Genomic DNA, 27562 nt, shown 5'->3' with positions numbered 1-27562 from the left:
CTCTACTTTCTCTCCTCCCTTTACCCTTACCTTGGCTCAATCTTTTTCTCTCTTTTTTCACTCGTTAAAAGAACGAACATGGTAAAAGGAGTACGACTATGGGCAGCTTTAAAGCCCTAAAGCAACGTTTTCCGCACCGAACGAAGCTTCGCGCTTTGGATAAACGGGGAAAGAGAATTGGGGGTGAGTGGGACGATGGTTTGTGAGAATGAGAGAGAAAAAGAGAGAGAGAAAGAGAAGGGGGGTTAAGGGTCGGAGATCCCACAAGCTTTATTTAACTCTCACCCCGCCTCACCGAAGGTCTACTCACGATGGCACGGAACTGTACCCTGTCTTCTACCATGGCAATGCCTCTTCGACTAATCTAACCGATATTTCTCTATTTTACTTTAGCGAACGTTCAGTATACGATGTATTGGCACTAACCATAGCGTTCTCTCTCTCTCTCTCTCTCTCTCTCTCTCTCTTTCTTTTTCTCTTTCTTTCATCCACCCTCGTATTTCTTGTCGAAAAATATTTCCGGAGTATTTTCTTATGCTCTTCGAGAGATCGGTATCATGAATTTCACGAAAGTAATGACGTAAAGATAATTTTCTAATCTTTTTTTTTCTTTTCCTTTTTTCTCTCTCTCTCTTTTTTTTTTTTTCCTTTTTTTCTCTCTCTCGAACTGCAACCGATGACTAGTGGTGGTCTACCTCTATGACGTTGAAGTCCTTGCATAAATATTTGCTGGAAAATCAGAGATCGAAAGATTAAGGATCTCTTCCCTCACTTTGAAGGGACCTTAGAAGAAGATTTCCCGAGTGTAAACCGTCAAAGGGATCGACGAAAATTCTTTGCGAGATTCTTCCTTCTACATAATCGTAGAATTTAATTCGACGGGAAATATCGCGTTCGGCACCGATTGCAAGCTCTCGTCGGGTGAAATCAAGTGCGTCTGTTGGCAGCTCGTAGTATTTCTCAGATAGTGAAAGAAAGAGAGAAAGTGATGAAGGAAGAGGAGAAGGGGAGGTATGGACGAGGGTGGTGGGGAAGAGGGGAGGAGGGGAAAAGAGGACGAGAGGGAGAAAGAGTGAAAAGGAAAGAAGATTTCGGTACGCGATGCAAAAGTTTTCCTCCGTCGCTCGCAAATTCTTACTTTTCTTTTACGTCCCCCTTTTCAACCGCCTTCCCTTTTCCGATTTCGCCCGTCTTTTAAATAACGACTTCGTCGATTCGTTCTACGTTTAGTATCGATCTCCAGACGCGTCTACGGTATTACGGTATTCCGTTTCGTAGACGACACGATCGTTGCACGCTTCGCCTTCCTTTACGAATCGTTTCGTAACGCTTTAATGCACTTTCGATGTAAAGTATCGCTTCCGTAGACCTTAACGAGATGACTATGTATTCTTTTTCCCTCCCTTTCTCTCTCTCTCTTCCTTTTTTTTCTTCTTTCTTTCTCTCTCTTTCTCTCTCTCTCTCTCTCTCTCTCTCTCTCTCTCTCTCTCTCTCTTTCTCTCTCGCTTACCCCTTCCTTCTTTCTCGTAAAACGCGAATAAATGAATTTCTCGTACCTCGTAAGATTTTTTGCTTTCTCGTTTAATCGAAATTATTTTTATTTTCTAAGGTCGGATATTTTAAATTGTAAACAAGTGAAATATGAAACAGTTTAATTTTTAATCGGTTTTACTTTGATATCTTTCATTTTGACACGATCCTGTAAGGATTGTTATCTTTTTCTCTCTCTCTCTCTCTCTCTCTCTGTCTCTCTTTTTTCTCTGTCTTTAATTATTTTTCTTTCTTTCTTTCTTTCTTTCTTTTTTTTTCGGAAAACATAAACTCGCCGCAATATCAGAAATTTTAAAACCCGATCCGGCACTTTGCTGCGGCAAATTGAATTTTTGCCGTGGATAAAATATCGCGTTTTACGTAAACCATTATCTTCGAAACAGGGATGACGTTCCACGATACTTTGTCCACCCATTTGTACGTCATTCCCGATATTCTTGAGAATAACACATTATCTCTTCAGTTTTGCTTGTAATAAGAACTACCATTAAATTGACGATCGAGAAATTCTTCATTACGAAATGAACTTTTGAAAAAAAAAAAAATGTTAACATTGGAAGTTAAATTTGTGAATAATTTTAATCGAGATATGTACTCTATCACGGGTAATAATATTCACGCGCTACATCGAAATCAAACAATACTTTCTCAGCTACATCTCTCAGACGACGTCCTTTAGAAAATATTTTCATCTTTGCTAATGATATAACCGACTGCTTCGAAACACAAAGAAGCTCGCTTCAAAAGTAGTCGTCTAACAATAGAACAGCAAGAAGAGAATTAAAGCTCTATTCTTTCATAGGAGACAAACGAAAATGTTCCCGAATATAACTTGTCCTGATAATTAACAGTCTCCAGTAATTAATGCTGTGTCTTTCTATATGGTATTCTAGTATAATAAGATAGTACAGAGGCGAGAAAGAGGAAAAAAGAAAGAGAGAGAGAGAGAGAAAGAGAGAGAGAAAGAGAAAGAAAGAAAGAGAGGTAGAGGGAGAAGAAGAGCAGAGTTCAAAATATATCACAAGAAGGGTAGGATCAGGGTGAAAAAGAGAAGAAAATAGAAGTAGCACGCTCCGTTATATTCCCCTTACTCCGACACGAGTTTTCTAAGTTGTCGAGCAAGGTGCACCCTGTCAGCTGCAACTTGCGTGCGTCTGCTTTTGCCAACCCCCGTTGCTCCTGTAACCGCTTGCTCTGAGCTAAGAGTTAATCTACGGACTACCTCACCTATTCTTTTTTTCTTCTTCCCTCTTTCTGTCTCTCTTTCTCTTTTTCTCTCACTCTCCCATTGCTCACATTAATACTCTTTTTCGCAGCATCGCGATTAACGTTGCTTTCACTCAGTGTAGAAATGAACGAGCGAACGATATAATGACGAGAGATATGCGGATTTAATGAACCCGTTAAAAAGCAAAGTGTCAAATCTTGAAATAAACTCGTTCCTTGACTCGACAAATCGTGAAGAAAATTTTTAACCGGCGAACGAGATTAGTATGCCGATTACAAAAGGTCTTCATTTTCATCTGGTATTGAAAATTAAGAAAATAATCTTTTTCAAATGACTCGGGAAGAAAATTTGTGGTAAATAACGAAAGATCTGCGAATAAGCAAACAAACGGGATGCCCGAAGGTCTCCTGCAAATAAACGAATTTACAATGCGTCGTTAGTTTGGACGTGGCGGTGCAAATTTACGAAAATAAATCGGAAGATACGAATTGCGAGAGAGAGAGAGAGAGAGAGAGAGAGAGAGAGAGAGAGAGAGAGAGAGAGAGAGAGAGAGAGAGAGAGAAAGGAATAAAGATAAGGAAAAATAAAACGAGGAAGCGAACATCAGTCCAGGGATTCTTCTTCGTTCCTACTTCTCTGTCTTCTATTCTTTCATCGCCTTTTCACCCATTCTCTTTTTTTTTAGCCACACAGTTTGTCTCCATAAGCCACATTCGGGTCACCGACGCGAGGTTGCTTTAACGATCTGCATTGCATGAACGCTTTTGCCCTTCCCTCGTCTATCTTTCTCTTCCTCTCTCTCTCTCTCTCTCTCTGTCTCTCTCTGTCTTCTCTTTCTCTTACTCTCTCTTACTCCCTTACTCACTCTTTTGAGCGCAGGCGTCCAGGTCCTATCCACGACCTTCCTTCGTCACTACCATCGTCACAGTTTGAAATCCTACACGATGCTTGACTAACGTAAACTCTGCTTATTTCGTCTAGCAAACACACGATTACTCGAATCCATCCTGTCCGTCCATTTCCACTTTCCACTTCTTCCTACGAGATAGGAAGATGGAGTTTTGAAAAAGCGCTTAAATTAGAACCACTGCTCGCTCTTATCGCTCGGCGATTTTTATCATCGGAAAAGATCTTGCAGATGCGTAGAAAGAAATAGCTAGGAATAAAAGTACGGTCCAGTTTCGAAAGAGATGACCTTCTTCCTTTACTTTCCTTTTTTTTCTCTTTTTTCTCTTTATTTTTCTTTTTTTTTTTTTTTCTTTATTTCAAAATAAAAAAGAAAAAAGAAAAAGCAACAAAAACGGAGAAATAAATCTTATATAGATCTCGTTATAACATTTCTCGATGGCTTTATTTTAACGTTAAAATAAACAATAGCTTGCTTATTCGACTTTTAAAGTCAACGACTTAGGAGAGTAGCCATTCCCTTGTTAATCTACCTCTCAGTTACTGACTACTTGTTCGCCCGACAAGGTGGCTGACCACACGATTCTTCTTTCTTTTCTTTCTCTTTCTATCTTTTCTCTCTCTCTCTCTCTCTCTCTCTCTCTCTCTCTTTCTCTCTTTCTCTTTCGGCTGTCCCAAGAGTTAGCGAAGGTTAGGAACGGTGGTGAAAAATAAATTTGCCTTGGGGAAAGCCCTGGAAGCTTCAGAGTCGGTTGCCGAGAGGGTATAGAGCGTACACACACCGCACAATAGCTAGCAATTATGTAGAGTGGCCGCCGTCTAGTCTGCCGTGCTATACTTAGCTACCACCACCATCATCTTCATGTAAACGTGTATTTGGTCCCCGACGTCGTCGTTCTCGTTGTCGTCATCATCGTCGTCGCCGTTGACGTCGCCGTCGTCGTCGTCATCGTCGTCATCGTTGTCTTCGTCGTCCTCGCCGTTGACATCTTTGCCTTCCTGGTTGTACTCATCGCTCGTTAAAATACATCTAAATCTTGACTGTCTGTCTATGAGACGTATAGTTGTCCTCTCTCTCTCTCTCTCTCTCTCTCTCTCTGTCTCTCTCTCTCTTTCTATTTCTGTGTGTCTCTTTCTCTCTTTTTCTATATCTCTTTCTATGTTTTTCTCTTTCTATTTCTTTTCAAGGATAAACTCAGTGGATCGATACAGGAATTACGTTAATATCATTCGTCAACATTACTTAGTCTATATTAAAACTGTAAAAAATTTAATTTGATTATATTACATCCTTTATATGAAGCTAGAAAGTTTATTTTAGCTTCTAGAACTATCAGCATCGATTTTGAAATTTCTCGGAAAGTTCGTATACGATGGGATTAAAATAGCAGGAAATAGGAAGAGAAATACCTCGCTTTTATCTATTGAATTTTGAATCAACCTGTGGAGAAGGTTACGATTCAGATGGGACCGAATAACGCGTTTGTAAGGATTGTACTAGGAGAAAATGTAGAACCTAGGTTTTGCGATTTGCAAAGGGGTTAGCGAATCAAATATTTGACGTGGTAACCGTGCGGTTTGTCGACGTAGAATATATATTCTCTTTGTCATTTTTACTCTTGTATCTGTTAATTTTATAAGGCTGATGTTTATCTATCTAAATTAAATTATTTCAAAAAAGAGAGAGAGAGAGAGAGAGAGAGAATTCAACAACGATTTATTTATTAGAAAGAAAATGAAAATGTCATTTTTTAAGTTCATTCTATTACGTATCAAAAATTTAATAAATAAATAACAGGATAAATAAAACCATGGAGAACTGACCTTTCTTTTTTAATTTTTTTTTTTTTAATTTTTCCAATTGTATTGTCGTTGTTATTAGTATTATTATTATTATTATTATTATTATTATTATTACTATTATTATTATCTGTCGTAAAATTATTCAAGGATAAATTTGAGTAGCAGGACGTCCTTCTAACAACATCCTTCTCTATTTATCTCACAATGTTCCTTCGCGTCGATGGTGGTCCGCCTCGTCGCGTTAACGTCGACAAAAAGAAAGAGAGAGGGAGAGATAGAGGGAGGAGTTACTCTTTTTTATTTATATTTGTTTGGAACGACTCTCTCGACCCGGCGACGCGTAATCAAGGAGCCATTGTATCCCGACGCACCGTGCCGTTAGGTTGTTCCCCTCTCGGATCGCTGGCTAACCAAAACAGCTTGTCGTGCAACGTTTGCTTTTTTAGCTTCACTGATGTTTCTGCGAAATGAAGAGAAAATTGACGATCGCATTTTCCATTAATAAAATTAGACAATTTTAATTGATGTTGTTCTCGTTGATTTAATTTAATAATACGTATATACATATGTATAACAATATTAATATATAATACTTTAATATCATCAACATTATATATTAAATAAATTTCTGAAATTGTTCCTCTACATTCTCAATTAGTTATACATAATAGAAGCTATATATAATTACCAATTTAATTATATATATATATATATATATATATATGTTGTAGCTAATTATACGTTATAGATAATTAATTTTAGAGATTTATTTTCCATATAAAGATATTATATAGAATATACAGATTCGAAAAAGAGTTTGATAAAGGACAAGGATAGGAAGATCTGATGGTCTACAGATAATTTAACCCATGGTAGAAGAGTGAATGGGTTATAATTGGTGATGACAGCTCGTCAGGAGGTAGAATATTCAGCATCATGAACGCGTGTCACGTTGGTAGATAGGTACTTTAGTCCGTTTCGTGTCATTGACGCAACGCCCACGACGAAAATCGCGACTTTTCTCTAAATTGGCTCGCGTGAAACTAGAACTTTATCGTCGAGATTTTGTAGAAACTGTTTTAGTTCTTATTTCGTTTTAATTTTTTATTTAAGAAACAAAAAAAAAAAATAAAGAAAAAAGAAAAAAGGAAAAAGAACACGCGAGTTATATTTATACTTATCAATTGAAGATTATAATACGTTGACATTAATTATTGATCGATGGTAAATAATAATGAAAAGTACTTATCAGAGTGCAGTACTAAAATCAAAGGGAAGTCGATCGTGCATCATTACGGGGTGCACACACGATTTGCACATGTCGGAAGGAGAAAGGGAATAGAATGGCAGGGAAATCAAGGGTCCGTCCGCCCTTTGCAGGAACGAGCTCAATGCACCGCTGCAACTGTAATGATAATCGTTGGGGATTTCGAATTATCTCTAATAGCACGGAATACTCGATTAAGTTCTGGATTTGGTTATCCTTATCGGTTTAGAAAGAGCCATTTAATGATGTTTCAGTGATACTTGTATCGATAAAATAGATTTCAAAAGAAAGAAAGAAAGAAAGAAAGAAAGAAAAAAGAGAAAAATCTCATTCTTTTATAGTTCCTTGCTCTTGGAGAAGAAAACAATGGATAAAAAACAAGGAAAGAAATAAATTCGATATTAAAATGAAACCGATTGAAATAGATTTTCCATTATTATCATATACAGCGTCGTTTAAACCGTTATCACAAAACCCATGTACCATGGTCACACTTTGTTCTATGGTTTCCCCATGAAATTCGATTAAAACGCGTGAACCTTACGCCCATATCTCATACTCCGTCTATATATCGGCTATCTAACATCTGACACAAGAGGAGAACACGAGGACGCTTCAGTAGAAGGCGAGAGTAGCGTGAACACAAAGTCGAGAGTAATCGTACCGATACGCATCCGATAGACGTTCCGCTTACGAGCTATCCAGCTAACGTACGAACGATAGCTTAAGCAGATAGAGACATGATTTTGGCATAGTTACAAGAAGATATAGATGGCTCGCAAGACGAATAAGGACGAAGAGAATGGGTAGACGATAGCAGCGGTAGAGCGATAGAGTACGCGCAGAGAGATAGACGCACAGTGTACGCATCTCCTCTTCCTCGATCCTGGTCGCGTTCTATTGTTGAGCCTCGACAGTCTGGGATATTACCCTAACCGACCATAATTACGTCATCGTCATTGTCTCCGCGCATATATCCGTCCTATGAATGCTACGGAGACGACCCTTGCCTTGTCACCGACCCTTGCTCTCGCACCAGCACGACCTACCATCATTCTCCGTCCAGCCCTCGAGCCAACCCTCGAGCCACCCCTTTCCTGCCCCGCGATGTTCGCGTTACCGTTCACCGCGATTTGCCGCACGTAGATACGTACTACCTATCTGGGTATATATGCCTTACCGAGGAAACGCGATGTACTCCTCCCGGCTAACGCCGCCGCTAGGTGTTCACGCACGCTCTCGATCCAACGACCCTCGATAAGCGTCGATGAACAGGACGTATCTGCTGCTTTCAACGTGAGAAGGCTAAGGGGTCGTACGTTCGTACGTGCGTATGCGCGTATGCGTAGAGTTCACTACGAGAGTGTTTTCCATACGTATAGGCGTATCTACATACACATACATGCCACGTAATATACGTACGTACGTATATGAGATATGTACATTCGTACAATGACCGAGGAACGTTACGTTATGTCAAGTATGCCAACTATTCTCTAGAGAACGCTGTAATCGGACGATCGACGAGTGTGTGTGTGTGTGTATACATATGTATATGTATACGTGTATATATATATATACATTATACATAGAGAGAGAGAGAGAGAGAGAGAGAGAGAGAGAGAGAGAGAGAGTGATTCACCTGCTCCACCGAATCGTTTCGGTTACCTGGACATTAACCGAACAATCCAGGAACCTTCCCCCTCTCCATTTCCATCTGTCTTTCATCTCCATAGTTGCATTTCACGAATTATCGGCATATTCCACCGCGATTTGATTTCCACTCCGCAAGGTTTGGCTTTTCGAGGAATCGCCAGACAATCTCGGCGCCAGCTCGATAGGCGAGGATGAACGATCTTGTCTGGACTCCACTAATGGAATCCACTTGTCGATAGTGCACGGTAATTCTGGTATTTTAGCTCTTCCTATTGCTACGATACTGATTCTAGTTTCAATGGTAGATAATGGATCTTACATCTGACTTCCGGATCCTCTTAATTATTCCGTAGCAAATATTCTAAAGAGTAATAGGTCGATGTATGATATCAGAGAAGAATATCATTCGTACGCTGTATTTTACGTAGTGGATGCTCTTTTATTATTTTTTTTCCTTTCGTGTTTCTTGTTTATTTTTTATTTTTATTATTATTATTATTATTATTATTATTATTATTATTATTATTATTATTATTTTCTTTTTTGGTCGTTTCTTTCAAAGAAGAAAATATATCAACTTTTATTACGGCTTTATACGCAGATAAAGTCCCTTCGTCTTCATCCTTTTTTTTTTATCTTTTGTCTTTCTTTGTCATTTTTGTAAAGGGAAGAAAAGGTACACGTTCGATGTACCTTGTTTTGTCTTCTTCTTCTTTTTCTTCTTCTTCTTATTCGCCGAGATTAAATCGAATTCAAAGCACGCAAGCGGTACATTTAGTTTGCCCAGAACACGAGAGAAAGACCAAAATGGAAGGAAGAGTACGACAAGGTCGATGCTGCTAGAAGTGGAAGAGGCTGGGCGTAGGGAAAGAGAGAAGTCGAGCCAGAACTCAGGGAGTTTCATAAACAGAATTATGCTAACTACCCGTGGTGTGCGAAGGTGGGATAGGAAGGAAATTCGAGTTCAAACTCGGTTGAATCTCCTCAACCAGACTGGTTGGATCTCGTTAACGCCCTGTTCTTCGTCTTTCGCCTTGTGCATGACTCTCTTTCATCTTCCATCCTTCCTCGTCAGTCTATCTTTCTTCTTCCTTCCTTCCTTCCTTCCTTCCTTCCTTCCTTTCTTCCTTTCTTCGTCTATGAACGTCTTGCATCCTTGATTCTTGCACGGTCTTTTAATAGAACATGTGGTTTACTTAAAACGTAACTTCAACGACCTATTTTCTATTTTCTTTCAAACACATCGTATCTATCAAGGCATTGAATTTTCAATCATTTCGATAACAAGGACTGTTATCTGTATTAGAAAAATATCAAATGGTTTCTTTTTTTTTTTTTTTGGTACAAATTCTGGAGTCCGCAATTATGTCGTTTTTGTTGACATATATATTATTTTTATCTACTTACACACGCATACCATGCACACATTGAAGTATTACTATATTTAACGAATCTATTTCTATATTCATCCATTCATCTTAATATCACTTAACAATGTTACCTTGATATTACAAGAGCTAACGTTTCGCTTCCTATCTGCGATACATGAAAACTTGTTTGTGAGAATTTGGAAGCCAAGGCTCAACGAGAGATATCGTGCTTGAAACAGGGCCACGACGTATCGAAAGATGCGAAGTTTCTAGTTAACGCCCCACCACTCGGGAATTTCCTAACGATCTTCTCGTTTAATTATTCCCTTACGTAGCAATAATGAGAAGGCAGGCACGGTGTCTTGACCCAGTTTCGTTGGATCTGTCGTTTAATGACGCGAACGGACAAAAGGGTAAACGGAAAGAGATGGAAAAGATGCGGATTTGGATGCGAATGTCGGTAATAAAAAATAAATACAAGGGAAGAAAGAAAAAAGAAAAAAAGAAAGGAGACCCTGTCAGAGAATTATATTCGAACATGTTCCTATAACGAAATAAAAAACTATGCTTATCGCGTTACGATGAAAACGAAACAAACTGCTAAATCTTTGCCAATTGTTATTTTCGTAAGAGGAGCATCGAAGTTCGTTTCGTAACCAAAAGAAATGAATGAAAATGCTATGGGGGGATGGATAGGAGCGGTAGAGTTTGGAGAAAAGATCCGATAAGAAAAGAAGAAAAATTGGTATGAAAATACAAAGGAGAGCTCATTTCCCTTGGTGAAAAATAATCCTTTTGTAGGAAATTGGTTGCTGGATTCTGGATTCCTCCGGACAATTCTTTGTACCGAGAGTATACGGACGAATGGTGAAAAACGTAGAGAGAGAGAGAGAGAGAGAGAGAGAGAGAGAGAGAGAGAGAGAGAGAGAGAAAGGGGAGGATAAAGAAGTAGAAGAAGAAAAAGAAGAAGAAGAAGAAGAAAAAGTAATAGAAAAAGAAAAAGAAAGGAGTAAGAACTCGCAGGAGGGTCCGGTCGATCGTCGTCATCGTACGAAATAAAATAAAGCGGATATTAAAACTGGCGAGAGCTAATTTCCTTGCCTTTCCTGGAACTTAATACCTCTCTTGCTTCTTTCTTCGTGCACCCCTTCTCACCCCATTTTATACTTCCTCTTCTACCTTCTCTTATCGCACCACCTAAACCAGCCATCGAACGAACGCCTTCTGAATATTCAACGATAGAGATGACGAAACGAAAGAGAGAGAGAGAGAGAGGGGGGGGGGTACAAAAAATCGAAAAGGGCTCGTGAAAAGAGTGAAAAAAGCTAGAGAGGGAGAAGGTAGGGTGTTAAAGTAGAAAGGCTACCAAATCGAATTTGAGATTCGAACTTGACGAGTGACAGCTTGCTGAGCGGTGCCTGCAGATACGATTAAAGTCTGCCAACTCGAGCTGAAACGTGTCGACGTGATGCACCCGAAATGCGAATTCTGGTTTCACGAGAGATCGGCCAACCCTTGACCTACATCTTCGAAGATTGAAATGTCCTCGTTAAAGGAACCACGAATTTCTCTCTCCGGATAAGGATCGGCCGGTTTAATTAACTACGAATGAAACGGTAACTTCTCTTATATTTTTCGTCTTTGAGAAAGAAAAAGAAGAAAAAAGGAAAATGGAAGGAAAGAAAACAATGATTAAGATCGAGGAATAACGACTTTAAGAGTTCGTTAAAAAAAATTGTATTCAAAATTAATGATACAGATCCTTTTTGATTCCATGTGATTTCTGAAATCGCTTTTTGTTAACTGATTATGATTTCTTAAAAAAAAAGGGAAAAGAGAAAAGAAAAAGAGGATTGAAAATTAATTACAGAAATTTTGAAAAGCGCATCCTCAGATCGTAATCTTCGTAGTCTGACGTTTTCTTGGTATCTTCAATAGATTTTTGAGAGACTAGTCTTCTCTAGAAAGTAAGACAAAAAAGTGTATGGATCTTTGGAACCGATGAAAAGAAAGGAATAGATCTCCTTACGTCGAACCGTAATCTATCGAAAGTGGAGGGGGAAATCTTCCTCTTTTCTTCGTGAAAGAGTAAAATATATATATATATATATATATATATATATACACAGACACACACACACACACACACACACACACAGATACATATGTACGTATATCAGAGATAGAGAAGAGAAAATCGAAGGATTCGCGTTATCCTCGAAATCGGAGGATGACGCTCCCTCAAGATATAAACGGTAATCGGACACCGAAGAACGTACGAGGCTGGACCCGGCAAGACATCCGATACGTCAGCATCGTAATATTGGCGAAGCTTTCAACCGCGACAAACAAGGGACGTCGCATGGCTTTTGCTCTTTCTCGCATCCCCCTCGCATCACCCTCCACCTTGTACCATACTTTATATCGTCCTACATCGAGATCGTGAACGACCACCACCGAGTGGTACGATCGCGTAAAAGCTTTCGCGTAAATTGTCATTTCTTTTCTTTCTTTATATTTTATTTTATTCTTTACGGAGAAAATTTTGTCGTATCGAGTGTCGTTCTTGGATCGTTATCGTTATTCCCATAAAATATCGACGGGGATAGTCCCCATGACCCATGTAATCCTATATGACTGAAAGAAAAAAAGAGAAAGACGAAGAAAGAGAGAGAGAGAAAGAGAGAGAGAGGGAGAAATAAATAAAAAAAGAAACGAAAAGAAAGAAAATTCACGCAGCTAATATGCGTACTTATACACTTAAATCACACTTAAAACGTCGTTATTAAAATCAATGAAAATGGATAAACGTCCCGTCGAGATCGTAAAATAATTTCTACAAAAGTAATATATCAAAAAAGCAAGATCGGTTCTAGGAATTATTGTCTCAATCCTATAAACTATCACCCCCGATCGTGTTCGTTTCGAGGACGAAGGAGGACGATGCTCGTAGGAGTTAATCGAATCGAAGGACGCTTGGAGAATCCAAAATGTAACCATCCATATCGGTCCTCGATGACCGTTCAACTAACTCGGATAGCATCTCACAAAGGATGTAGAAGCCAGGTAGCGCGTCTGACAGCTTTAGGTCAATCCGTTCTCCTCTTGGGATGCGTTCTAGCGGACTTTCGAGGGCTTCCGAGGGTGAGCGTGAAACGTGCCAGATCGTCATCTACTGCTCTCTCGATACCTACCAAGCTCGAAACACCTTTGAGAACGTTACGGCTAGCACTTTCCATGCGTCTCCTTGAGCCCTTAGCGAGATCCGGTTGGATGGTCGGTTCATCAGGCTTCGTTTCGCTTAATAACTCGTTCGATGCTCTATCCTGAATATCCATCCTCTGTCTCTCGATGTCCCTCTTCGTCTCCCTTTAAATTCTCCCTCTGTATCTCCCTCTTTCACTCTATCTATCTCTCTTTCTCTGTCTCTAACTTTCTCTTCTCTGTATCCTTTGTCTTCGTTCTTCCTCTATCCTCCTTCGTTACCGACAATTCGGATGACTCGCTTCCCTCACTGCGAATAGAATTAATCTTGTCTAACCATTCGTGTGTCTCTCGGAAGTAAGTTAACGATACAGTAAAGGAAATTAAGATGATACTTTTCGAACGAACTTCGACGATTATTTATCGCCGTTAACGAGATGGCATATCTAGGAAAAAACGATACATTCTTTTTTAAGAGAATATATCCAGATATGATATATCTCGGTGATATTCTTTTTCTTTATTTTTTCAAGCGACATTTTCTTTCCTTTCTCTCTCTCTCTCTTTCTCTCTTTCTTTCCTCTCTTTCTTTCTTTTTCTTTTTTTTTTTTGTATCTTTTTCTTTCTATTCACCTCAGCCAACGCTCGAGTTTTTTTCACGCGGTCATTCGTTAGGCAAATCCTTGAAAAAAGAAAAACAAGAGTTGGGAGGAGAAAAAGCCGGACGGCGGTCTCCGGCAAACGCGAAGTGTACCTTAGCATACAAATTTATTCGTAAACTTTCGCAATTTAAATAGCCACGGTGTTTCAATCAAGGTGAAACTACGCTAGCAATACATGCTGAGAGAGTTTCTATGTAGACATACAAACGCACACGATCACTCCGTTGCAAGCGGCTTTCGGATTACTTTCCGACATTTCATCGTCCTCTTACCAGTTTCATCGGGCGTGCAACTCGACTCGCCTTATCAAAATACCAAGAATCTAATAGGAATTTGGATGTTTCGTGTTAAATATTAACCAATTCCAGTCTCTCTTTCTCTCTCTCTCTCTCTTTTTCCTTTCTACTTCTTCTTAGTCGCCTTATACCACTAAGCTTGCGTTACCCTACTCATCTTTCGCGTTCTTCATTAAGAACCTCGAAACTGCTTTGAAACTCGTTTCGCCTTTGATATCACGGTCTCGTTTTAACCGCGTGTCCCGCTGGCCCAATATCTCGCGCGACCCGTAATTATATTTACCTCGCACAACTTCGTCCTTGAGAGTTGCTCGTGCAACCTTGTTGTTGAGTGTCGTAGTGAACGAATTAGAAAGAGAAAGAGAAAGAGAGAGAGAGAGAGAGAGAGGGAGTGTGTGTACATGTGGTAAAGATACACAACAACGATTCGATGGAGAATCAACGATTCGAGAGTAGTTCCGTGTACTCCTTTAGGTCGTACGGATTATTGTTTAAATTGCTCAAATGTAAACAGCCTTTTAGAGGGCGTGGAGAGTAAAAGCACTCGAATCCTTGTACCAGTGGTGGTTAGCATCGGTGCCCATTGGGTCGCATTTGAAAAGCTTTCGTAACGACTGGCAACAGCAATAGCGAGAACCCTCGTAAAGCTTTCTCTCTCTCTCTCTCTCTCTCTCTCTCTCTCTCTCTCTCTCTCTTTCTCCCTCTTGTTTTATCGATCTGGCCCTTCTCGTTTAGGCTCGTTACCCTAAAAAGGTTGCGGACCAAAAATGTTCACCACATTGATATACCCCTGTGGTTAGGGACAAAGACACATCAGGGTATCTCGAAACGTTCTTACTCACACTTAGTATTACTTACTTCTTATTTTCTTATCTGATATAATCGATCGTATCAAAGTTACAATACTAATTAATCCCCATTAAAATTTTCTTCGAAATCGTAGAAAATTAATAATAACATTTTATAATTGATTCGCATTAAAATCTTATTCTTAAGCAATTCGATTCAATTACCTTCTTATCGATATTGAATGTTACGCGTTTTGTCTTAATTACAATAATAATTTAGTCGACTTTATTATCGACATTTTCTTCATAGATTCGATCTTAACTAATCAGATTCATATCGAACGTACTACGTTCTATCGATTAGACTTTTCTCTTTTGATCAGTAGTAAAATACGAAACGTGCTGCTTGGGTACGGTGCATGACTAATCATTATAAGAGGTAGAAAGAGAGAGAAAGAGAAAGAGAGAAAGAGAGAGAGAGAGAGAGAGAGAGAAAGAGGGAGAGAGGAAGAGAAAGGGAAAGGGAAAGGGAAAGGAGAAAGGGGAGCCGGAATTCTGTCTGGCCATCCGTAGATGATCAGGAGATCGACTATAAGGGTTCGATCGTGGAACGAGCGAATTGGTTGGGAAGAGTAGGAAGGAGAGTCGATCGGTTCGTCACTGATAACCAACCGAATGCGAGATCACTTGCCTGGATCAGAATAATGCCCCCTCTATGCTAAACCAGTCCGATAAGCGTGTACCTACCTATGGTCGGATCGATATGAGCAAAACAATAACCCGGCTTGTACCGTGGACACGGTTGGAAGAGTAGGAAGAGGAAACTGAGAGAAAGAGAGAGACAGAGACAGAGACAGAGACAGAGAGAGAGAGATAGAGAGAGAGAGAGAGAGACGGTGGATTTGGTTTTGCACGACATTGCCTGCTTCAAACTATACACGAACTGAGTCCTCTTCCTCCATGTGCGTACGTGTATGCGTGTCCGATATACGTACATATAAACTCCGTTCGTATAGGAACGAGTAAAAGAGGCTTCTGGAATATTGCCGAGGAAAAGCGAAACGCAGAGATTCTCCGCTTATGAGAATGTTCCTATTGGTGAGAGAACAAAGAAGGAAAATAAATCGAGAGAAAGAGAGAACGAAAAGGGAATAGAAGGGTGAGAGAGCGAAGGGAAGTCGTTTATCGAGTCGAGGATGCGGCACTGTGTGTCTACGCGCATTGATATGCAAAATTTGTAGTTTCGAGAGGCTTAAGAGGAACCCCGACGGCGAGTAAACTTCAAAATCCCGATGCGCTTACCTCCGGAACTTGTAGATGTGCGTTGTAAACTGTGTCCAAGCTTTCGACTTTAATCGCTCCCGAACTTGTCCCGAATTTCTTTCTTTCTTTTACTTTTTACTTTTGTTTGTTTTCTTTTTTCCTTTTCTTCGTTTTTCTTTTTTCTCGTTTCTTTTCACAAACCCTGTGAAAGAACCTTGGCTCTTCGTCCGTTCTTTTGGAACGATTTAAAACCCTTTAAATCCGCGAATTATGTCGAATTCGTATTGAGAAACTTTTTCTGATAGTTTCGTTATATCAACACGTTTTACATTTATTTGCGGAACAACTAATGGTATAATTCCAAATTGGAAACTATTGTCTTTGTGTCATATGTGTATTTGCAGAGATTAGTCACAGTTTCAATGATCATATTCTCTTCTCTATAGAAATAGGACAATATGAAATAAATGGAAGATACATATTCTCCTACCGTATGTATTAATCAGTTGTTTAATAAGTATAATGTTCGTATAATCGAATTGAATTTCCTTTTTTTTTTTTTTTTTCTCGAACCCCATAAAAAAGATCTTTGCTCTTCGTCCGTTATTTCGGAACGATGAAATATTTTTTAAACTCGCGAATTATATCGAATTTACGTTGAAAATATCTTCATGACAGCTTTATTATATCAACATATCTTGCATTTATTTGCGGAACATGTAATGGAATAGTTTCAAATTGGAAACTATAGTCTGTATGTCGTATGTGTATTTTCAGAGATTAGTCACAAAAACTAACGGCACACATATGTACGATCATACTCTTCTCTATAGGAATAGGACAATATGAGATAAATGGTAGATATATCTTCTCCTACCGTATGTATTAACCAGTTGCTTAATAAGTACGATGTTCGTGTTTGTAATCGCGTCTGCGTTTTCCGTCTCGCAATACAAGCAACGGTTTCTCTGGGTAACAACAAGAAGGAAGCGGAATAACAAATCGATTCCAACAAAGCACGCACGGGGTTGAGTAAGTACTCGTACGGAAAGTGACGGCAGATACTGTTTCTCTGTTCCCTGCCAGTTAATTAAGCGTTCCTGATTGCGAATGCGGAAACCTCGAAGGCGTCATGCCGCGGCGTAACAACGAGAAAGAGAAAGAGAGAAAATGAGAGAGAGAGAGAGAGAGAGAGAGAGAGAGAGAGAGAGAGAGAGAGAGAAGAAAAGCTTTACTGAAGACCCAACGAATACGCAAGACGGAAGGAAACGGTGACTGAAAGCGTGACTCAAATAAAAACCAACGAACTGAGAGCGTCGGGAAATGAGAACTAAGATACAAAATGAAATTAGTCGAATCTCGAAGAATAATAAAGAAAAGTATTGTTAAAATAAAGATGGTTTGATCTGTAACAGCATGATCATTCATTCAACATTCAACTATAAATATAAATTAAAAAGGATAATATTTCGTCTATGTTTAAATGATCGTTATCACTTGTCCATATAAATAAAATAAATAAAATAAATTTTGTGAAATTAATATAAGAGATAGATAAAAATCGTTTGATAAATAAACTTCAAAAAATGAAAGAAAAAGTAAGAAGATCTCAAGCAGGAGAGTAAAAAAGGGAGAGAGACAGAGAGAGAAAGAGAGAGAGAGAGAGAGAGAATGGGAGAAGATGGGGTGAAGAGAAAGGAAATGAACGTAGAAAGCCGAAGAACGGTAAAGAGGGAACAGTTAATTAGTTAAAGTTAAAAGCTCGACTTAAATGATCTATTCAACGCTTAGCAAGGACGAATTCACTTTGCTCCAACTGACTTCCTTCCTGAGGTAGAGGTAGCATAGACGTAACTTCTCGCGTTCTTGATAAGTACAAAGTCTTCTCATCCTTTCGTTACTCTGGTGTTCGTATTCTCCCTTTCAACGAGATATCTATCTCTCCGTGGTCCGAAGAGCCGAAGTTGTACAGAGAAAACTCGCGTCATCTTCCTTCCATTGCTCTATCATGACTAAATAAAATCCATTAAGAAAGAAACGTGTCGGGTTGTCGTTCTATCGATAAAATGTTAAGGAGAAGGAAGACAAAGAGGGGAAAGAGTCGATGACGAATAGAATGGTAAAGGATATAAATATAAAAAACGAAAAATCGTTTAAGTATTATCTGAGAGTATTTTTATTGTAAAAGAAAAGGAGAAAATCAAAAGAAAAAAGAATATATATATAAGATATACATACATACATACATATATATATATATGTATATGCATATATATATCATATATATATATATATATATGAAAGATCTAAGAGAGTAACCATATTAGCAAAGCAAACTGAAACTTTCCTGTCTGCTTCCGTTTGGTGGTCACCAAGATGAAATCTATCGATGGCTATCGTGTCCTCGACCTTACTCCAGTCGACTCGATTCGACTCGACTCGACTCGACTCGACTCGACTCGACTCGGCTCAACTCAACTCAACCTCGCTTCAATAAACCTTACCTAAACCATCGGTCTCTCTAGGAAGACGGTAATTGTAGATCTTCACTTACCTTAGTAGTAGTTGGTAGTTAAAATAGAACTAGACTTCGAAACTTGATTTTGTTTAGTTCTCGAGAGTAATTCGATGGCAAACTAACAAGACAAGAGATCTTTTAATGTTTTGTTTGTATTGATTGAACGAATAGATACAAAAAAAAATCCGACTATACCATTTTCTCACGGTTTTCAATACAGAAAGATATCTCCGATTGGAAAATCATGAAACTCTCTTTGCTTGTTGTTGGCCAGGAATAAACGATCAGTACTTATTCACGCTCACTTGAACTCGAATGTACTGTGCTCGAAGAGAAAGAGAAAGAGACAGTTATCAAAGCTGTTAAGCGAATGCATTCAACCCCCTTTGAACTCGGATTTATTTTATTACATTTGGTATATAGACTACAATCTTTTATATGGTCTATAGAAAGAAGTGGTGAGTAAACTTTTTAAATTTATTACAAAAATAAAAAAGAAATAAATAACTAAAGAAACAAACAAACAAATAAATAAATAAATAAAGTGTGAATAATATTCGATAAATCTTTCAAATTTTCTTTTTGTAAGTGATATACAATACGTACTATAATATCATACGTATTATAGCCGATTCCTTAACTTATGAAAATCATTTCACGGAAATGCATCGATCAAATCATGTTTACTATTAAATACTCTCTCTCTCTCTCTCTCTCTCTCTCTCTCTCTCTTTAATAAATGTTATTTATCTCTTATGTATAAGGTATCTATTCAGATTGATTGTTACCATAATGAATTACCACCTTTGACTAAAACATCAAAATTTAGCTTAATTTTGTATAGCACATATCCGATTGTCGCTACTAAACCTATAAAGAGCTTTAGCAGCCGCAGCAACATGCCGCAGCTAGTACGCGGTTGAGTAAAAGCTATAGACAGAAAGGAGATGCGTTTGTTGATGAAATGAACGGTTGAGGTTACATAGAGAAGGAAGAGAAAATGGGAGCTCGAATGCACGAAGGACTGGGGGCAATCTACTAAGAAGACTTTGTTGGGCGTTATAGGTATATCTAGGAAACTGCGTGTCTGAGCATACTTAAGATGTTCTACGAGAACTTACTTATGTGCTAACTTTCTCACATCGGAATCATACTGTTACAACCGATGAACGTTAGCTTTCTTTTTCTGGCAAACTTACTTTTCGAACCTTTCTCTTTTCTCTCGACGAAGATGAGAAAGTTTTCTAGGCTCGTTCAAAAGTTCATTTTATGTATGGGACAAAAGAACTATAAAAGTTCCTAGAAAGATTTTTTTTTTTTTTTATACCTTTACACACTTCCTTTGAGATCGAAATATCTTACCAATAAGTTGTTCATATAAAAATCTCTTTTACACAGTGATTATCAATGAAACAATTTATCGATCTAATTGCTTATGTATCGTTTTCGTTTTTAATTTGTAATTTTTCTCTTGGAAAATGGCTGTACAATTTTAAACTATTTAAAAAACAGGAGAAGATTTTTTTATATTGTTAAAGGATAGATGTTAGAGTTAATTGCAAAAATAAATTAATATAATCACTTGTCTTTCTAATTTCTGTGATTTGATTGGCATTAGGTAAATTGAAATATCGGACTTTAAAGGGAAAGAGAGAGAGAAAGAGAGATAGCAAAGGAGAGAAAAGACGAGGCAGTTACTAGGAATCTGTGCACGTTTATCTCTATGCAAAGTCAGCTTAGCATGAATATGATGCAAAGATTTCGGTTTTAAGGTCATCGAACATGAAACTCAGAAAGGATGTTGTTGACCCGTACGATTCAAAAAGACATCCTACTATTCTTGTTCTATGTGTTTCTCTTAGATTAATTTACGTGAATTTCCTCGACTAATTTATCTCTATTTGAATTTAAATATCTGTTGTCTTCTTTCTTTAAACAAGTGAGTAATATAATAATAAATTATCATAATAAATTAACACGGTTCACGATTGTTTACAATCGATAATACGTTTTAAGTCGCTGCACTTTTTCTGTCTGTCTCACTCTCTCTCTCTCTCTCTCTCTCTCTCTCTCTCTTTCTCTCTCTCTTTCTCTTCTTTTTATCGAAACAAAATATTTTATAAAGTTTTCTAAATATGTTTATATATGCAAACTTTTATCAACTCTAGTAATACACTGTTTGAACCTAATCTAATAAAATTGTCCACAGAGTTTATCTAGCAAAAGTGCTGTCTAAAATTTCAGACCGATCGCTTAAAAATTGTTTTAATGAAACCCATTTTATTACAAACACTTTAATGTCGAACTTTCACCAAAAAAAAAAAAAAAAGAAGGAAAGAAAAAAGAAAAGGAAAGAAAAAAAAGGAACTTTAATGAAACTTTAATGAAAATGTATTGTTTCTATAATTCTATAATAATTCAAAATAAATTGATCGATTACTTTTTAAATTGTGACTAATTTATACTCCAAATATTTTTAAGAGTGTTAGAGTAGGAGTTTTGGTTTTATGTAAAGTTAGTAATGTGAATAATGGTAATACATTATAATTATCATGACTATGAACCAAAAGAGAGATCTGGAAGGTTTAATCACTCGGTGGACCTGATATAAAAAAAAATGGAAGACGATTGAAGCAAGGCAAGTTTGTTGGCGGTCAATAATCCGAAAAAACTTTACTTTTTCGCTGGGTTAACCTTGGTCTATGTCAGACGTCAGAACCAGTCGGACTGATTTTCTCCTTTATATACCCCAATTATCTACCCCTAACTCATTTTACACGCTTTATGATTCACAATCCATACAGATTTCACCTTCTTTTCCTTCGACCTACTGACGAAAATGTTAGGTATACCGTGCCGGTTGTTAGCCTCTTATACCCAGTAGTTTAATTATAAAAGCAAATATTATCGAACCAAACAGAGTTAACTAGATAATTAAAACTTGGAAGATACACCACTTAACTACGTGGTACTTTGAGAATCCTGGTATAGATATATTGTACGTTTCTATCTGAACGAAAGAGAGAGAGAGGGGTGGAGAGTGGAGGTTTGGAAGAAGAGAGAGAGAAAGAGAGAGAGAGAGAGAGAGAGAGAGAGAGAGAGATACAGAATGATAGAGAGAAGGTGGAGGAATTGGAGCATGTTTCAAGGATCCAACATTTTCTTCTTCTTTCATCCCCTTTACAGTTTCCTACCACTCCTTGAAAGTTATGGAAGTATATATCCGGGATATACATAAGCTTTTCTCTATCTACGATGTAACGAAGTATCGTCTTATCACTCGTCTTCCTATCTTCAAAGATTATTTGAAAATTGATCTTATTAACAAACATTCTGTAGTTCTCTCCAGCAACATTGTCAATTTAGATCCATTGAGAACGATCGAACCTTTTCTTTTTCTACAATCTTTTCTATATTTTCCAATCGATCCTACTGCTGCATTCTTATTGTTAAATACATATGAAAGAAACACTTTGATAAAAATCGATTTATCGATCGACATTATTATTTTTAGAATTGAAGATTAAATAAATAAATCCTTCCAAGCAGTTGAATCCTATTCACTGAATTAATAAGGAAACTTTCAACTTTAAATAGTATAATAGAAAGAATAATATTGTCGACTTTAGGATCTCTTTCGAAACGTCTTCGCGAATATAGGTATCTAATAGTGTAAGTCAGATTGGTAAGGAAATCTTTGAAAGAGAAGAAAAATCAAGAGAAAAGATAAGCAATGAGAAGAGTAGCATAGGTGCCAGTATACGTTACCATTGTTATTATCTCCGTAGTGCAGACCTCTCGACCTCCCCCGTCACTCTACGTTTATACCGCAGATCCTTTCGGATAAATGAATCCCTTCCCTTCCGTCTCCGACACAGTACTACCACAGTCGGTAGCACCCCAACGAGTTGGATGTGGCGAATTTAAACGCTTTCACCGTGCTCATCGTGATTAACAGAGCTGGAGGACCAGTGGTAGGGTAACGACTCGAGAAGAGGAAGAGGAAAGGACGATGGTGAAACGAACGGAGACGCGTTTTATGTCGAATATGCCGGTTGAGTTACATAGAAGGATACATATGTTGTGTGTGTACTATATATATACACATACGTATATATTATACCTATATATATATATATATATATATATATATATATATATATACTTACTTTGGTACACACATCTCATACTCTCGAATGTAGTCACCGACTAGTAACTCTAACCATCAACCAATGGACGTATGAAACAGCAGTGATAGGCAAAGGCTGACCATCCCAACAACCTTCCTCCTCCGCAACCTTCCCCGATTCATTAAAGTTTGCATTGAAGAACACTCTCGAGAGTGTACGCATCTGCCCGTGCGCACCTAGCTAAAGTCCGCTTGTACAAACAATTACAACGAGCTTCTAACTAATCTGGTATGACTACGAACGGGGAACGAAAACGTGAGGAAGGGTTTGTTGTAAAGAGTACGTAGGAAACGAGAATAAAGTATCCACGCGGTTTCCTCTTTGAAGAACTGTTCTAAAAATAGAAGAGAGTCCTTTAAACTTTGATTACCAAATTTATTAGGGAATATTTCAATCGAGTTGTTCGTGATGAATGATATAATCAGGAACTTTTCAATTTGTCTATTCTTTCTTAAGAAATCATTCTATATATACGCATCTATAATTAAATACAATATAAAACTTGCTTGCTACATTCATGTATCAAGATTCGTCATTAAAAGAGCATCGTCTTGTTCTGTTTCAGGCACAAACGAAAAGTGCAGAATCTATTGCCGTGCAAGAGTGCAGCGGGTGCAGCAGCAGCCGCAGCCGCAGGCCGGACGCGGGTCCTTCCGGACTGCCAATCTCACGGTGGTTCGGGCAACACCAGCGCCGCCGTTCTCTACGAGGATTTGCCGGACACGATGACGCACTCCCAGCTGCACAATCACTTGCCGAGTCACCATCCCATCGGTCAAGCGCCGACGATCGAGGTACGAGGTACAAATCCCCGAGAGCGGGAACACCTACGGGAGCGACAACCGCAGGCCACATTGCGCGCGCCTGCGCCCCATCACCTCGACTATCTCGACTACCGGGACCCAAGGGCAATACTTCGCGTCACGGAGAAGCCCTCCAGAGCGGTCTTAGGTGGTTACCGTACGCCACGAGCATTACTCGCCAAATCTCAGGAAGTTTCGCTTTCCATCGCGACACACGCGCCGCGTACAATTTCCACTCTTACGAATAACACTAACGTTTGTCAGACCCAAAGCAATAACAACGCGTTGCTGAATAGTCATCTTCTCCTAGCTACTCAAAACGCTTTGATCACCAGTCAACAACCCTTATCAGCTAGCCCAACCTCACCATCATCCTCTCCCAATATGACAAATCCTAACGATGAAAACGATCGAACCACTATCACCACCAACAACAGTAGTAGCAACAACGAATCTAGCTGTTTTCCTTCTGCACGTCCTCGACTTCCTAACAAGCAACAACCCATCACACCTACCCATCGATCAAAACCCCAAACGAATCCTCCCAACAGTAAGAATAGTAGTCCTACTTTCTATCGAACAGACCCAAGAACGATATCTCCTTCGGAAGACCAAGAATATCCTATCAGAAGACACTCCGTTGACTCCGAAGGTTACTCGTACATCGATTTTAAGGACACCGATCTCGAGTCCTTAAGATCACCACCACCACCTCCTCCTCCACCCATTGCTACGACATCCTCGAAAACGACTCTTAGGTTCCCCTCGTCTTCCTCAGCAACCTCCTCGAATCTCCTTGACTCCGAAGGATACGCGTATATCCTTGACTCCTGGTACAACAGAAAGGCACCTGGAACGGCGAGGCGTATCATTGCCGATGGCACTGAGGAGGAGATGTGTCCGCTCTGTACGATGCAGCAGATACATCAACTCCTCACTAGACCAGAGGAAATTTACCTGAACGTTCAAGACACGTGACATACGTCGTCCTATACAAAAAGTATCCTCATATAGAGAGATATAAAAACAGAAAGAGAGAAAAAAGAAAGAGAGAAAGAGAGAGAGAGAAAGAGAGAGCTTCATGGCGTGTTCTTGCTCACCATGTTGTACGTAAAACTCGCACGCACGAACGCTAACGCGAAACTATAATTTTCTACACGAAGTCACAAGTGGACACGAAAAGATATGATTCACATATCCCTCGATATAGCACGAGAAAACACGAGGATCCTCGTTCCTGGGTCGAAAGGAGATTTTCCTTTTTTTCTTTCTTTTTTCTTTTTTTCTTTTCTTTCTTTCTTTTTTCTTCCTTTTTTTCACCTTTTTCCACTTTTTCGATTTCTCGACCCAAAACGACGCGTTTCCCTACTTTTCTCGTCCTCCTTAAGATAGAACGAACAGATTCTATCCTGAGCTCTTAGATAGATAGTCTCTAGTGTCTTTCGGGATTCAGCGAGCGGAAACTTCCGAAGGAACTCCGATTAAAACTCTCCTAGGTCTTATCGTTTTCTACTTCTGATCGTAAGCTCGACAACCATGGTTTGCATTTTCTCGGATTTTTTTTCTTCTTTTTGTTTTTGTGTTTTTGTTGTTTTTTTGTTTTTTCTTCGTTAATTTCTACGAGGTTCTATAAGAATGAAAAGAAAAAGGGTCCGATGAAACGTAAACGTATTTTTTCCTTTTTTTCTTTCTCGAAGAATCGTTCGGCGAATCGTTTTCTTTTTCTTTTTTCTTTATAATATCAAAAAGTAATTTCGAGGTGCATCTTTTGGACGATACTTTGTAGTTTTTAATTTCTTTTTTCGATGTTATCGAGCATTATCTATATACTTTATGTTTCTTCCTTTTCTCTTTATATCGTCGACGATATAATGATACTAAGGCGGACTAGTCAGTATTTATTTTGTTACTTGTGCCGTGCTTGCACAATCTCACTTAAAAACGATATGGACGATTATAAAAAAAATATAGAAAGAGAGAGAGAAAGAGAGAGAGAAAGAGAGAGAGAGAGAGAGAGAGAAAGAGAGAAGATAAGATGTAATTGAAAAGTTCGAAGATTCGTTTAGCATTGGGCGAGAGGGGCCTTATTGCTGGTTGTGTGGGCACGGTAAAAAAAAAATAATAATAAGAAAAGGAAAAAAAGGAAACTGAAACACTTTTTGTGACTGTAAATAGAGATAGAGAAGCAACTCGCCAATTGTAAATAGTATACGCAGATGTGTAGAGTAAAACGAAGTATAATGAAAAGAAAGAAAGAAGATATATATAGACGGACGATTAAGATAATCGAACGATCCGTGAACTGAGGAAAATTTAATTATGAATAGACTATGAATCTTTCTTTTGTTTTTTTTTCTCCATTTTTTATTTTATTGCGAATTAATCGATATTATTACTGTTAATTATCGTCGCACATCGTCATCGTCGTCTCTCATTGTCATTATTATAATTATTATTTATTATTATCATTGGATATCTAATTAGGTGGACGATACAATTTCGGTTCGGTGTTGTATCTCATTATCGTGATATGTAAAAATGAATGAAACGAATTATGGTAAGATTGAAAGAGCGAAAGAAAGAGCGAGAGAGAGAGAGAGAGAGAGAGAGAGAGAGCGAGCGTTCTTTTTTATTTTATCAACTGCTTCTTACACTTGCACCGATAGCGCAGAAAGAAAAACGATAAATCTCAGCTCACATTCAAAATTGGAAAGCTCGATCGAATATCTAAGTTAAACGGCACTATAGTTACAAGTATGAGAAGCAACGAAAGAATATAGAGATGCAAATAGCAACGGATTTACGAACAAAAAAAAAAACGAAACAAAAAACCAGCTCTGTGTATACTAAACTATAAAGAAAGAAGAGAGGAGATAACATGATAAAGGAAAAAATAAAGTCACTTTGCTGAAAAATTTGACAAGGAGTGGTTATTAAACCCGGTCCACAATCCCATCCTTTTACCATATTCGTATCCTCGAATACGTAGAAATTCATTCGGTTTTTCGAAAAAAAATATATTTATCAGAGATTGTTCGCGATACATGATGATCGTACGAGTTCGGTTAAACAATCTATAAAAAATGAAATATCGTAATCGCGATCGTAGATAAACAAATCGAATCCCAAAAAAAAAAAAAGAAAAAAGAAGAACAAGAAAAAAAGCAAAAAGAACAAAGAAACACGATATTACCGATACGTGTGGACACGGAATAACCACTTCTGTGTTCAAATTCTTTCTGGGGGAGATAAGGAAGGAATGAGTGCACGCTTCTGTGGTGAATCCTCCCTCTGAATGTTACGAAGATTGAATTCCCTCTTCCTCAATGGCAAGATCGGATGTAAAAAGAAGAAATAGGATAGACACTTATCGTTATAACTATAGGTTCGAATAGACGGTGGTATGCTTGAATCACAGTGCGAGGGGTTGTAAGAGCTAGAGATTAGAAAGTCTTATAGATGTGTTAGCATTAAGTGTATTATCAAAGGGCAAGAAGCTTCTTCTTGGTATAATAGCAAAAGTAAACAGAAAGAGTACTATATAAGGATAATTTCAATGATAGCGTATTAAATCGAGAGAGTAGTAAATAAACTATTCAAACGAGAGTATTGTTAGATAGATATGAAAAAATGATGAATCGAGGAAAAGAATGAGAAAGCAATGGAGAGGATCGATAACGAAAAAGAAAGGAATAAAGAGAAAGAGAGAAGCATATAAAAAGAAAGAAGAGATCGACGCGTCACCATTGTGCCGCGTCACCTTTGCTCTCCAGCCGATTGCCATCCCACGGACGAAAAGATCTCTAATTTCGCAAATGGAGTTGCGCAAATATCCACCGTTCGCCGACGGCGACGATCTTCCTGTTCCACCTTCTTCACCCTCTTTTTCTCTTCGCTCGGTAACTTAATTGCGAGAAGACGCGCTTCGTTTCTTTCGTCCTCGACGAGGGTCAAATTCGCGCTAAAAGAATCAGAACGACGGAAATGGTCCTGGCGGGCGACTCGTACTCTCTTTCTCTCTCTCTCTCTCTCTCTCTCTCTCTCTCTCTCTCTCTCT

At 38.5% G+C, this 27562-nt stretch overlaps 1 protein-coding gene across 4 annotated transcripts in view; it reads left to right on the top strand.

Annotated features, from left to right (window-relative positions):
* LOC122637874 (inactive histone-lysine N-methyltransferase 2E) overlaps positions 1-27562 on the top strand; it is a 394264-nt gene that overhangs the window by 352795 nt on the left and 13907 nt on the right. For 3 of the 4 annotated variants that reach the window (XM_043830362.1, XM_043830364.1, XM_043830363.1), the window contains one exon: positions 23268-26420. In XM_043830362.1, the coding sequence (XP_043686297.1) occupies positions 23268-24483 (1216 nt within the window). In that variant the 3' untranslated portion in view covers positions 24484-26420. Of the gene's footprint in view, positions 1-23267; positions 26421-27562 lie in introns of those variants that run through there. The other variant, XM_043830365.1, reaches the window with a different exon arrangement.

This window comes from Vespula pensylvanica, chromosome 2 (assembly GCF_014466175.1).
Source record: "Vespula pensylvanica isolate Volc-1 chromosome 2, ASM1446617v1, whole genome shotgun sequence".
NCBI classification, from domain to species: Eukaryota; Metazoa; Arthropoda; class Insecta; order Hymenoptera; family Vespidae; genus Vespula; species Vespula pensylvanica.
This window is presented reverse-complemented; position numbering and strand designations above follow the sequence as displayed.